Source organism: Phycodurus eques, chromosome 11, assembly GCF_024500275.1.
Source record: "Phycodurus eques isolate BA_2022a chromosome 11, UOR_Pequ_1.1, whole genome shotgun sequence".
Classification (NCBI taxonomy): Eukaryota; Metazoa; Chordata; class Actinopteri; order Syngnathiformes; family Syngnathidae; genus Phycodurus; species Phycodurus eques.
In genome coordinates this window covers 681526-693882 of record NC_084535.1, presented here as the reverse complement: position 1 = coordinate 693882, position 12357 = coordinate 681526, and the positions used below count along the sequence as shown (strand labels likewise).

Genomic DNA, 12357 nt, shown 5'->3' with positions numbered 1-12357 from the left:
CGGGTTGCTACGGCAACCGATGTTTGTTTGTTTTAGCGACGTGACTGACTCATGAATGGATTATATTCTTGGATTAAAAGAAACAAATGACGGTCACAGACAAGCATTGTTGCTAGTGTGACAACGAAGCAAAGCCCCGCCCTCACAGTGACCTCAACATACTGATCGTGATAATTTGTATTTTTGTTTTTTTAACAGAATTTAATTCGAGCACTGACCTCTAGAGGGCAGCAGAGGACGTTCTATTCTGATTTCTTCTTTGCTCGATGAATTTTTGTCAAGTTCGCGTCCTTCAAAACAATTTTGATGCTCATCGCTCATCACTTGATTGACAGGTCGTTCGATGAGCGCCCTGAATTACATCAAACAATTACTGACATGAACGAATGATGAGATATTCACAAAGTAAACCAGTCCAAAAATATTTGTGTTTTTATTGTGCAGCTTGGGCTGTTCCAATCATAAAAACTTCAATATTAAATATTATAATTCAACGTCAGACACAAGTGAAGCATGACAGGCGAAAAAATTAAACTCACATCAATAAATACAAAACAATCGGCCCGTCGTTGACAGTAAAAACACAAACGTGGTGGTGACAAAAGGTCCTAATCGGCAGTGACGCGCGGTCAGGGTAGGCGAGTGAGGCAGAGCCGCACTGCCCCCTGGTGGTCTTTCCGTTCCACTGCATGTGAATCGTTAAAAAAAAAAAACCTTACTGTTCCATTTTATTTCTTTTTCAATTCAATCATTTCAATGATTTCATCATTAAAATAGCTGAATTTTCATATGTCCTGTTCAAATGCATCGGAAGCGCAGCTCCAGTCACGGTGAGTCATCGCTCCCGCGACGGTTCAAGAGACGTTTTATCACACACGTACTGCACTTACTGACGTTGAACAGACTATCTAATATATTTCATGAAAGTGTGTGACATTTAGTCTTTCTTCTCGCCCAGAAAGGTCACTAAAAGTGCACAGTGGAGTCTGGTGTGTGCGGTGCCAAACCAGCATGCGGCAGTGTTGAGCGCCAGTCAGTCACGTGACGTAGCCAGTGCCCCATGAACTGATAATCGGGCATTTACAACCACATATTTATTGACATGGCGGCACGGTGACCGACCGCACATCTGCCTCACAGTTCTGAGGACCGGGGTTCAAATCCGGCATGGCCCGTGCGGAGTTTGCATGTTCTCCCCGTGCCTGCGCGGCTTTTCTCTGGGTATGCAGGTTTCCTCCCACATCCCAAAAACATGCGTGCTCGGTTGATTGGAGACTCTAAATTGCCCGTAGGTGCGAAGTGGTTGTTTGTATGTGCCCCGCGATTGGCTGGCGACCGGTTCAGGGCGTACCCCGCCTCCTGCCCGACGATAGCTGGGATGGGCTCCGGCGCCCCCGGGACGCGCGAGAGGAGAAGCGCGACAGGAAATGGATATTTATTACCATATTTGACACACTGCTAACGACGCCAACGTCATATCCGTTCTCTCAAAAATGAGCATTTAGCATTTAGCCACACAGCCGCCAGTGGCTAACTATTTAGCACGCGAACACTCGTGCGCGAATGTCGCATCGTCTTTGTTGACGAGATGCCGTGGAGATGGAGCTCCAGGATGCTCCGAGCGGTTGTCGTCTTGGCGACGGGATGTTCCGTGCGGGTGCGTCGCGACGGTAACTGGACGCTCCGGACGCGTTCGCGGGATGCCGCGCGGTTGTCGTGCGGAGACGGAAGAAGAACGCCGGTCACCGCAGCGGAAGGCGCAGCGCCCTCAAGAGCACTGCTGCTCGGCGCCGACGTCGTCCTGCTGCTGTTTGGAGGAACTGGACAAATCCATGGCCTCCTCCTCCTCTTCCTCCTCCTCCTCCTCCTCCTCCTCCTCCGCCGCGTTCTCCCGGCCTTCCTCCGAACAGCGCTTGGAGTCGGAACGGTCCGCGCAGCACGTGCTCGTCTTTTTGGACATTTCCAAAGACTTCTTGTGCATTCCTGAAATACAAACACACAGGAAACTCGATTTATATTTACATTTCTACATTCACAGCAATCATGAGTGTCCATCAAAAACAAGGCAAAGGTTTTATTCCTAAAAATCAGATTTCATGTTATTGTAAGATGCCGTCACATGATGCCCACTTTGACCATTACCACTGCATGCAAATATAGGAAAACTACAACTTGGCAAATGGTTGGTTCCACATAAAAGTTACACAATCAAATTGCACCCAAATGGAATTTGAAAAACAAACAGTCGTGTACTTGAAAGTGAAATGGAACTGACGTGCACTTCACAAAAAGAAAACCAAAACTGCAGTTTGAACCTTTCATTCAGCGATTGTTGGGCCTACCACTAGAGGGAGCCCTCGTAGCACACATTCACAATAGCTGCTTACAATTGCGCACGATGTTTTTCTTTTTTCTTTTGGATGAGAGGTTTTGTTGCTATGGAAACAGGAAAGAGGGGCAACAGGGTACTGCGGCGCCTTGAGATACAATTTGAATTGGTTGTTGTCACTCAAAAAAAACTTGTATGTCAAATGATCTTTCCCCGTTGAAATGAACTTAAACACTTCATATCTGTTCCAGTATTTTAACAAGGGCAAAGAGAACCCTGTAATATTGTACTTTATATATTGCTTGCAGTACTTTAATTGAATGCAAAGAATTGTTATCCGTCTACGTGTGTTACTTAGAGTTGTACCGCCAACAAATAGATGCTAACTGTTAGCATTCATGATGGTATTTCCCATTACGTGTTAGCATTAGCATGAAGCTAGATGGAAAGGCTAAAGCTTGGTACCCACACAAGGATTTTTCAAATGTTAAAAGATTTGAACATTCTTCATGTTAATGAGCACGACGATAACAAAATCTGGCATTCAACAGTTCCGGTCGTCACGTGTGGGGTGTGCTCCGATCCCCTCGACCCAGAACGCCACACACGGAAAGGTTCTCTTCAACCGCCGAACTCGAAATCGTGAGCTCAGAAAACCGGAGAAGGAGAAGAAACGCTGGATAAATAAAAGTAGCAAACAGCATACTCAAGTAAAAGTCAAAAGTGTGGTGCATTTAAAGTACTCTGACAAGTATGTTTTATGGAAAATATTACTTGAGTCAATGTAGCACGTTGCTAGCCACCTCGGTCAGTGCGTCACCACTATTGGCAGGAGCGCCGTTGTCCGGTGGACCCCCGCTATTGGAGGAGCGCCGTTGTCCGGTGGACCCCCGCTATTGGCAGGAGCGCCGTTGTCCGGTGGACCCCCGCTATTGGAGGAGCGCCGTTGTCCGGTGGACCCCCGCTATTGGAGGAGCGCCGTTGTCCGGTGGACCCCCGCTATTGGAGGAGCGCCGTTGTCCGGTGGACCCCCGCTATTGGAGGAGCGCCGTTGTCCGGTTCTATTTTTGTCCTTCTGCTATTGATGAAGTCAAAGTTGAATGATCGCAAAACTGCTTCTGTGTTGTGTCGTCCTTTTATCGCGTGCGGTCAGCTGTCAACTTGATTGAAAAAGGACTTTTTCAACTAACGGTGTCCAATGTATGTTTGCAAAACAATTGCCAATTCCTATCGTTATTTCAGCTGGTTCGTGTCATTTTTGTCGGTGAAGCTCAACGGATAACAAACGTTGTTTTTTTGTTTGCTTTGGCCAGCGGAATATTTTCAAGGGGCGAGGGGAAAATGACGTCAGTTGACAAGCACAATTGAATCGTGCGCGAGCGGTACTTTTGTGACCATTTGGGTGGGTCCGGTGTTGATCTCCTCTATTTAGCTTTTGGTGGGGGTCCGCAGTCCACCTTTTAGTTTGTTGTTTCGACTCGATTCTTCGTTTTTTTTGCCGCCGCCACGCGACCCGCGGCGTCTCCGAACGAGCCGAGCGGGCCGTCGGTCGGGACGCGGCCATCTTGACGGACCGGTCGGACGTGACGATATGTCGGATGTGGAATTTTCTCGTTTGAGCGCCATCGATCGAAAACGATACACGAGAGCCAAATCGCATGAATCGGGGAATAAGGACTCGTCGAAAGCACTTTTCTGCTCTTGTTGTTGTTGTGAGGAGACAATGAAACGATCGGACCGAACGCGGAGAAAACCAAAAACCCCGTTGGGTGCGTCAGAGGCCGACGGGCAAGGCTGCCGTGCGTGCGTGCGTGCGTGCGTGTGGTGCGCGTGCGTGGCACTGACGTGCATGCGGCTCACCGAGCAGCCAGGGGGCGCACGATCCCATCATGCCGTTCTTGGCCGAGTTGAGGATGGACTCCGGGAGCGGGATGGAGTGGCGGACCATGGCCCCGTACAGGCCGTACTCGGCCATGACGCTGCTGCGGCCCCAGCACTTCTCCCGCTTTCGCCACTTGGCGCGACGGTTCTGGAACCACACCTGCGACAGGGTCAGCGCAAGGTCACGAGACGCCCGGAAACAAACTTTGCCGATTCTTGCGAGCCATGTCACGCGTGCGCGCGGCGTGTCAAATACTTCAAGTTGAATAACGAAGGCATGATTTGATCAAATATGTCAATGCAAAAGCAAAGTTCTCAAATTCCCTCGAGGTTGGTGTATTCGTTCGAAATTCTTCTTCTGGCAATGGGCTGCTCTTGCCTTGCATAAAAGGGCGGAGTTGGATTGGAATTTTGAATGAACATTTTCCCTGACGTGTGTTTACGTCCGATTCCCGACCTTTGGCGCCAAGTCGCACCCAGAACACAAGCGCCTCTGACGTGGACACAATTTGTATTCCTAAAGTTGATGAAGTCAAAGTTGAATGATCGCAAAACTGCTTCTGTGTTGCGTCTTCTTCTTCGACAAGAAAAACAGATGTAATTGTCCAAATGTGACATGGAAAACTTCAACGTTTTACGGAAGCTCAGACTATTAGGAGAGAAAATAAATATGACAACGTCGGGATATTGTGGGGAAAACAACACCTCAAAGTTGAAATATTACCAGAGAAAAAATCTCCCAAAATGTGACGACGAGAAGACGAATTCTCACGAAAGCACAACAATGAAGTGGTTATATGACATGAAAAACATTTGTAATGTAGGAGCTTAAAGTCAAGCAAAATAGGTCATTTTATAGAACGGAAGTCAACTTGTTTTTCTTTTGTCCGATTTTAGGAAAAAAATCGACCTTGTTGAATTCACATGTATCGCACATAAAAGCTCAATTGAAATTGGACCGAAATCAAAATCAAAACAACAAACACTCGACTCAATTTGATTCCTGGCCAATCCAACTGAAGTGCACCGGGCCAGTGATTTCTTTGCGGACCGCTAGAGGGAGCCCGTGCACCGCCAGCGCTACTTGTGCCGCACTTGGAGAAAGAGCGCATGATCACGTTCGTGTCGACACGTATGAATGCCCAATATTGCGTTTGGCGAATTTCAAAGCGGGCGTCACCTGGATGCGGTCCTCGGGCAGCTCCGTCTTGACGGCGAGCATCTCTCGAGCGTAGACGTCGGGGTAGTGCGCTTCGTGGAAGGCTTTCTCCAGTTCCTCCAGCTGGTGCGACGTGAACACGGTCCTGGGGGCGGTCGCGACATTAGGGACAGGCACAGAGGAAGGTCACGCAGGAGCCGTCGAACGCTTTGGGCGGACAACGGCCGCAACGTGACACGTGGACGCCATCTTGGCGGAATTGATCAAAAGCATGGGATGAGCTCTTCAAAACGTCCTCCAGAGCGACTGGGGTCATCCTAACCCCAACTACCGCCCTCCTGGCCAATACACAACGATCCGAATTTGCGCGATTTCACCCGACTTTTAAGTGCGCGTTTCGACGCGTCCGCTTGGAGGAAGGGAAGATTTGGAACTGAAACTCGTCAGCTCATCGTAACGAAAGGCTCGTGGAGATGAGATGTTGAGAAATAAAAATAGCCCTATCGTTTGAGTCCAGATTTTCAATCACACACAAGTGCCCCCCCCAACCAAAAAACTCCATTTCTCCAGAACCCGCCATCCGATTTTCACAATTGGGGCCGACGCAGCATTTCGACATACTGCCGTTTTGGGTCCGGCTGCGGCTCAGTCCTGCGGAGCGGGTCGTCCGGTAACCGAGGGATCGCCGGTTCGAACCCTGATTTGCTCCCAGTGGGCCCGGCAGCAGCCGCCCATTTGGTGGATGAATGGGTGAACGGGCGAATGGGTGAAAGGGAGGCGTTGCCGAGCGCTTTGGGCACCGTGACGTGAGGCTAAAGCCCCATAGAGTTAGCATTTTGGGCAAATCTCGACACGTCTCCAATTCTAATATTTACTCATTCACTCGTCGGCGATCACCGCGAAGGGATTTTCGGTGGACATTTGAGGAAGTACGTCGGAGGTCCAACCGGACTCGACGTTTTGAGCCGTCATTTTTTTGGGCAAATCTTCTCACGTCGTTACACTCAAGCGTCGCCTCCCAACAATCGGACTTCCGGATGGACGGACGGATCGAAAGACGGCAGGATGGACGAACGGAGGCTCCTTGCCCATTTCAAAGCATTCCGACTTCGGCGCGTCTCCAAAGTCGAGGATCTCGGACGTGACAACAATTCCCCCTTTTTCCCAACGAAAAGCCGAAGCTCGAAGTGAACGAGACGTTCCGCACGGCGTTCGGCGTCTTTCCCCTTCCAAATTCAAACAGTTGACAATTCCACACTGCTCACAATCAGAAGTTTCAAGTTGGATGTTTCAAGTCCTGGCGCTTTCTTCTACATTTCTTCATCCATTCAAACTTCACCTTTCCACTCGCCAGCATTCACACGCCATTTCCACATTCTCCTCTTTGTTTTTGGGCTTTGTGCATGTAGGATCATATACATATTCACCTGTGGCGCCGCTTCTTCCTCTTCTGCGAAGAACAACTTTTGGACTCGCGGTCGGACAGAACCTCCTCATCTGACGACAAAGCGAGCCAGAAAACGCCCGTCAGACCCGACCCGCGAGACGGAAGGAGACCAAAAGAGGAAAGAAAAGCGGATTGCCGTACCAGAGAAGGCGTTCGCGTGGCGGTCGGCGCCATGCAAGAAGCGGGCGTCCGGTCTCTGCAGGAGGGGCAGGTGACCCGGCAGGAAGCAGGGGGGTCCCCCGGCTGACCCGGTGGGCTGCTGGGCCGCCAGACTGCACAGGAAGCCCAGACCCAGGGGTAGGGAAGTGCCCGGAAAGGAGAAGGCACCCCCCAGAGTCTGGCCCGGACCCCCGCCGCCGCCGCCCCGAGGCTCGCCGCCCCCGGACGCCGCCGACGTGGACTCCGGGCCCAGGAGGTCCGTGATGGCAAAGCCTTTGGACCGGAAGCCCGAAGCGTGAAGGCGGGACTTCTCGGGAAAGGCGGGAGACGACAACTTGACTTTGGACTTGTCCTGCGCCGCTTCCGACGCCGGCCGAGGAACGCCGCCCGCCCCCGCCAGCATGATGAACGCCGCGAAGACGCACCGCCGCCGATCGGGACCCGCACGCTCAACGGGACCATTTATGGGCCTGCGGCCGTGCCGGGGATCAGGCCGGCGGCCAATGGGAGGCCGGCTGGCCCTCGGGCGAGGGGTGGGGCCGGTGGGGTTGAGGGGGCGTGGGGGGGGGCGCTGCGGCTGATGTCTCGTGTCAATCTGGGAGGATTAATTGCACCAATTTGAATTTTTCAATCCGATCAGGATTATTTGTGCTGCTGCTGCTTGGCACCCGCTAAGACTTTTTCATTTTCATCTCACACACACACAAACGACAACTTTTATTTCCGGGATCGCAATACAAAAACAAGAAATCGAATTTGAATATCAATAATCGAGCAAAAAAAAACAAAGAGCAATGCAATTCATCATAAATCACAATCATACATTAATAACACCTCGTTCGAAGCAAGTCGAATTATATTAAGATTTTCCAATAAATATAATGAATTATGATAGCATTTCTTTATTCAGAATCAGAATCAGAATCAGAATCATCTTTATTTGCCAAGTATGTCCAAAACACACAAGGAATTTGTCTCCGGTCGTCGGAGCCGCTCGAGTACGACAGACGCTCAATTTACAGAACACTTTGGGGACATAAAGACATTGACAAAAAACAATTGTGCAAAAAGATGCAGAGTCCTCGAGCACTTAGAGCAGTTCGAACGACTCATATTGCAATAGTCCGGCGCAATGACCATCGTGCAAGGGGCGCCGAGACTTCAAGGAGCGTATGCGGTTTAAAGTGACGAGTAGTGCGATCATCTGGGACAATGTCGGTTGTGCAAATGTCGCGGGCGTGCCGGAGCCTATCCCGGCTGTCGTCGGGCAGGAGGCGGGGCACGCCCTGAACCGGTCGCCGGCCCATCGCTGGGCACATACAAACAAACAACCGTTCTCACTCACAGTCACAGTCACGCCTACGGGCAATTTAGAGTCTCCAATGAATGCATGTTTTTTGGGATGCGGGAGGAAAGCGGAGCGCCCGGAGAAAAGCCACGCGGGCACGGGGAGAGCACGCAAACTGGGGATCGAACCCGGGTCCTCGGAACCGTGAGGCCGACGCTCTGACCAGTCGGCCACCAATGTGATTTCCTGGAAAAAAACCCCAACTTTTTTTCTCCTTCTTCATCACGATAGGCGAGGTGCGCCAATGATGACGAAGCCTACGATGACGGCGACAGGAAGCGGGAGAACCGACCAAACGTATGCAGCAGCAGGCTGTGTGCGCAAGAAGGCGAAAGGTGGCAAAGAAGAAAAGTGTGTCGATGACCTCTGACCCGCACCTCCGTTGCCTGACCCGGGGTCAGGGTCGAAGGGTCAAAGATGCTCCACAGGTTTCTGCGTCCAAATCGAAAACCGACTTCAATCCCGACTTTTTGCGGATGCCAAATGACCTGCTTTAATCCTACGCGTGTGCGTATAGGAATGGTTTTAAAAAGCAATTCGAGTCAATCTTCTTACGAGATAATTAAAGCAAAATGAAGCTTGTTTTTAGTTTTGCTTTAATCTCTTTTTGCTTTTTTTCTCTGAGTGGAACTCCCTCAAGAACAAACCACCTCACAACCACGCGCGCACACACACACACTTATTGACAAATGATTTGACGTCCTACAAGAGCGATGCCTCTATTTATAAAATTTCTATTCCTAAGCTTCTTCCCTCTTGCGATCAACTTCTTAAATACCTAACCTATAATTCCATGACAGCAAGCTGGCAATTTTTTGACTTGAGTTCGTTGTCACATTTCTGTGGGGCCAATTATTTATTACTCGTGCACTCACTGTAGTTGTCTCGCCACGCTGCACTATTTGCATCTCCTGGCCACTCATGCCAGAGTAGCATCTGCTCCATTTGCACACCGAGGAGAAGTGTGCAAATGGAGCAGAAGCGCCACAGAAAATGGACGGATGGAATCACATTGTCTGATTTTGAAAGAATTTGTTCGCAAACGATGGTGGAAAATAAGAATTTGGTCAATCCCAAAAGTTCATCTCAAAACTATGTTGCATCCCCTTTGTTGGCAACGACAGAGGTCAAAGGTTTTCTCTAAGTCTTCCCAAGGTTTTCACACACTGTTGCTGGTACTTTGGCCCTAACCCTCCATGCAGATCTCCTCAAGGGCAGCGATGTTTTGGGGCTGTCGCTGGGCAACACGGACTTCCAACTCCCTCCAAAGATTTTCTATGGGGTTGAGATCCGGAGACTGGCTCAGTCAGTCCAGGAGCTCGAAACGCTTCTTCCGAAGAAGCCACTCCTCGGTTGCCCGGGCGGTGTGTTTGGGATCATCGTCGTGCTGAAAGACCCAGCCACGTTTCATCTTCAACGGCCTTGCCGATGGAAGGAGGTTTTCACTCGAAATCTCACGACACGCGGCTCCATTCATTCTTTCCTTTACACGGATCAGTCGTCCCGGTGGTCCCTTTGCAGAAAAACAGCCCCAAAGCGTGATGTTTCCACCCCCGTGTTTCACAGTAGGTGTGGTGTTCTTTGGATGCAACTCAGCATTCTTTCTCCTCCAAACACGACTCGTTGAGTTTTGACCAAAAAGTTCCATTTCGGTTTCATCTGACCATATGACATTCTCCCAATCCTCTTCTGGATCATCCAAACGCTCTGTAGCAAACTTCAGACGGGCCTGGACATGTACTGGCTTAAGCAGGGGGACACGTCCGACACTGCAGGATTTGAGTCGCTGGTGGCGTAGCTTGTTAGTGACGGTAGCCTTTGTTACTTTGGTCCCGGCCCCCTGCAGGTCATTCACTAGGTCCCCCCATGCGATCATTTTGACCCCACGGGGTGAGGTCTTGCGCGGAGCCCCAGATCGAGGGAGATTATCAGTGCTCTTGTATGTCTTCCATTTTCTAATAATTGCTCCCACAGTGGATTTCTTCACAACAAAGCTGCTTACCTGTTGCAGATCTTCTGGTGTCCTTTGACAGCTCTTTGGTCTTGGATGCCCAAGACCAAAGAGCCATAGTGGAGTTTGGAGTGTGACTGTTTGAGGTTGTGGACAGGTGTCTTTTATACTCATAACGAGTTCCAACAGGTGCCATTTATACAGGTAACGAGTGGAGGACAGAGGAGCCTCTTCAAGAAGAAGTTAGAGGTCTGTGAGAGCCAGAAATCTGGCTTTTTGGTAGGTGACCAAATCCACCATCATCTGCTCATAAATTCTTTAAAAATCAGACATTTCGATTTTCCGGATTTTGTTTTCTTTTGAGGTATACCCATGATGAACATTACGGGCCTCCGTTTAGTGTAGTTTCTCTAGCATAGCAACTGTGTGTTAAAATCGCGATGTGCTCCCCTGCTGAACGGAACCAAGAGTGAATTTGTTTGTTGAATATTTACGGTCACAGACAGAAATTGAAAAACGCACAGTGTCAAAGTTATAAAATGAGACAGCCGAGAACAATCATCCAACTTCCAACCCCCCCCCCCCCGAAAAAACGACCCGAAAACACGTTGACACGTTGCCGTGAAAGTCACCGTGAAAACTGAAAGAAAGGTCGGGGCCATTTCGCAGCTGAAACGTTTTGGGACCTGCGACGGCACGTGAATGTGTTGCAGGCCGCGTTGAGGTGAAATGTGGAGCAAAGGTTGAGTTGGATGTTAAAATGTCAGCCATGACACATTTTCTGTCTTGAGTTGGTTGTGGGGCCAACGATACACGACTCGTGCACTCACTGTCGCCGTCTCGCCACGCTGCACTCTTTGCATATCCGTTGTTGACCAACTGCATCTTTTGCACAATTGTCCAAAAAAATAAAATGAAATGCACCGGCATTACCAGATAACTGGCAACCCTTTATTGCTCAGTGACCGTTTTTCTTTTTTTCTTTTTGTGTCAGTGTCTTTCCGTCTCCAAAGTGTTCTCCGCCAATTGTCGTACTCGAGCGGCTCCGACGACCGCAGACAAATTCCTCGTGTGTTTTTTTTTTGGACGTACTTGGCAAATAAAGAGGATTCTGATTCTGATTCTGAAAAGATCCACATCTGTCAGGCCCTAATAATAATAATAATAATTAAGAAATAACGAATAATAGTCGTACGAAAAGGAGTGGCCGAGATCGGAAAGATTGCGGCTCGGCGGTTCCGGGTTCCCGTCTGACCCGACTGCCTTCCGAAAGCGTGCTCGCGCGCTATGTGTGAACGGATTGGTCAAATAAGGCGAAGAAGTCGCCGCCGGTCGATCGGAAGGATTTTCACGGATACAAAAGTAGACGTGCGGCGATTCGCGACTCATCGATCGCCCGTCAAAGTCAGTTTCGATCGGCGATCGACTGTTCGGGCACGAATGGTTCGGCTTCAAATCCTCGAATTTGCGCCGTCCTCCGCGCCTGCGCAGCCGACGTTGGAAACAAAAATGATCAAGGTTTTTTCTGGCGGATGTTGCGGAGCAAAGCGGGAACCGAATTGTCATCGATTGCCCTGTTTCGAGTGATCAAGAACGTAAGTATTCAAATCAAAACGATCGCTCGCTGCGTGAGGAAAAGTGGGCGTGTCCCCGTCACACTTTCATCCTTTCAGAAACCCAAAAATGGGAAAGTGAAACGCTTGCAATATCATCACAATATCCCTGAAAATGACGCAAGATTTTCATCAGTTCATCACACTGAATTACAAAAAAGGTTTTTTTGGGGGGTAAATAGATTTCAGACAATTTTGCATCGCTGAATCGGAAGATGGCATCTGTTTCTCTTGTTCGGTCGGGTCGGGCTTTGGCGCTAAGTTGATTCGTAAACAATCATTTTTGTCACATTATTGTTTGACTTTTGTTAATAGTTTTCATCTGAGAAAATATTGTTTTCAAACGAGCTATTAATCAAATGTTAATTAAACCTCCGTGAGGGTTTGAAGGCCGGCTAACGCGACCTTACGGCTGTTCGTCGATTTCATTTCCTGCAAGGAAGGGCTCGCACCCCCCAGGTTGAGAACCC

The 12357-nt window shown here is 49.5% G+C and overlaps 1 protein-coding gene across 2 annotated transcripts; it reads right to left on the bottom strand.

Moving 5' to 3' along the window:
• Nucleotides 1–410: 410 nt before the first annotated feature.
• Nucleotides 411–7401, bottom strand: LOC133410101 (visual system homeobox 1-like). Of its 2 annotated transcripts, none has more exons than XM_061690857.1 (5): nt 6958–7401; nt 6797–6866; nt 5391–5514; nt 4175–4370; nt 411–1983 (listed from the first exon to the last, which is right to left on the bottom strand). In XM_061690857.1, exons 1-5 carry the CDS (start codon nt 7376–7378, stop codon nt 1769–1771), a joined length of 1026 nt encoding a protein of 341 aa, XP_061546841.1. In that variant the 5' UTR covers nt 7379–7401; the 3' UTR covers nt 411–1768. The 2 variants fall into 2 exon arrangements, with proteins under 2 accessions (XP_061546841.1, XP_061546842.1); XM_061690858.1 differs by having other exon boundaries at nt 4190–4370.
• Nucleotides 7402–12357: the final 4956 nt, after the last annotated feature.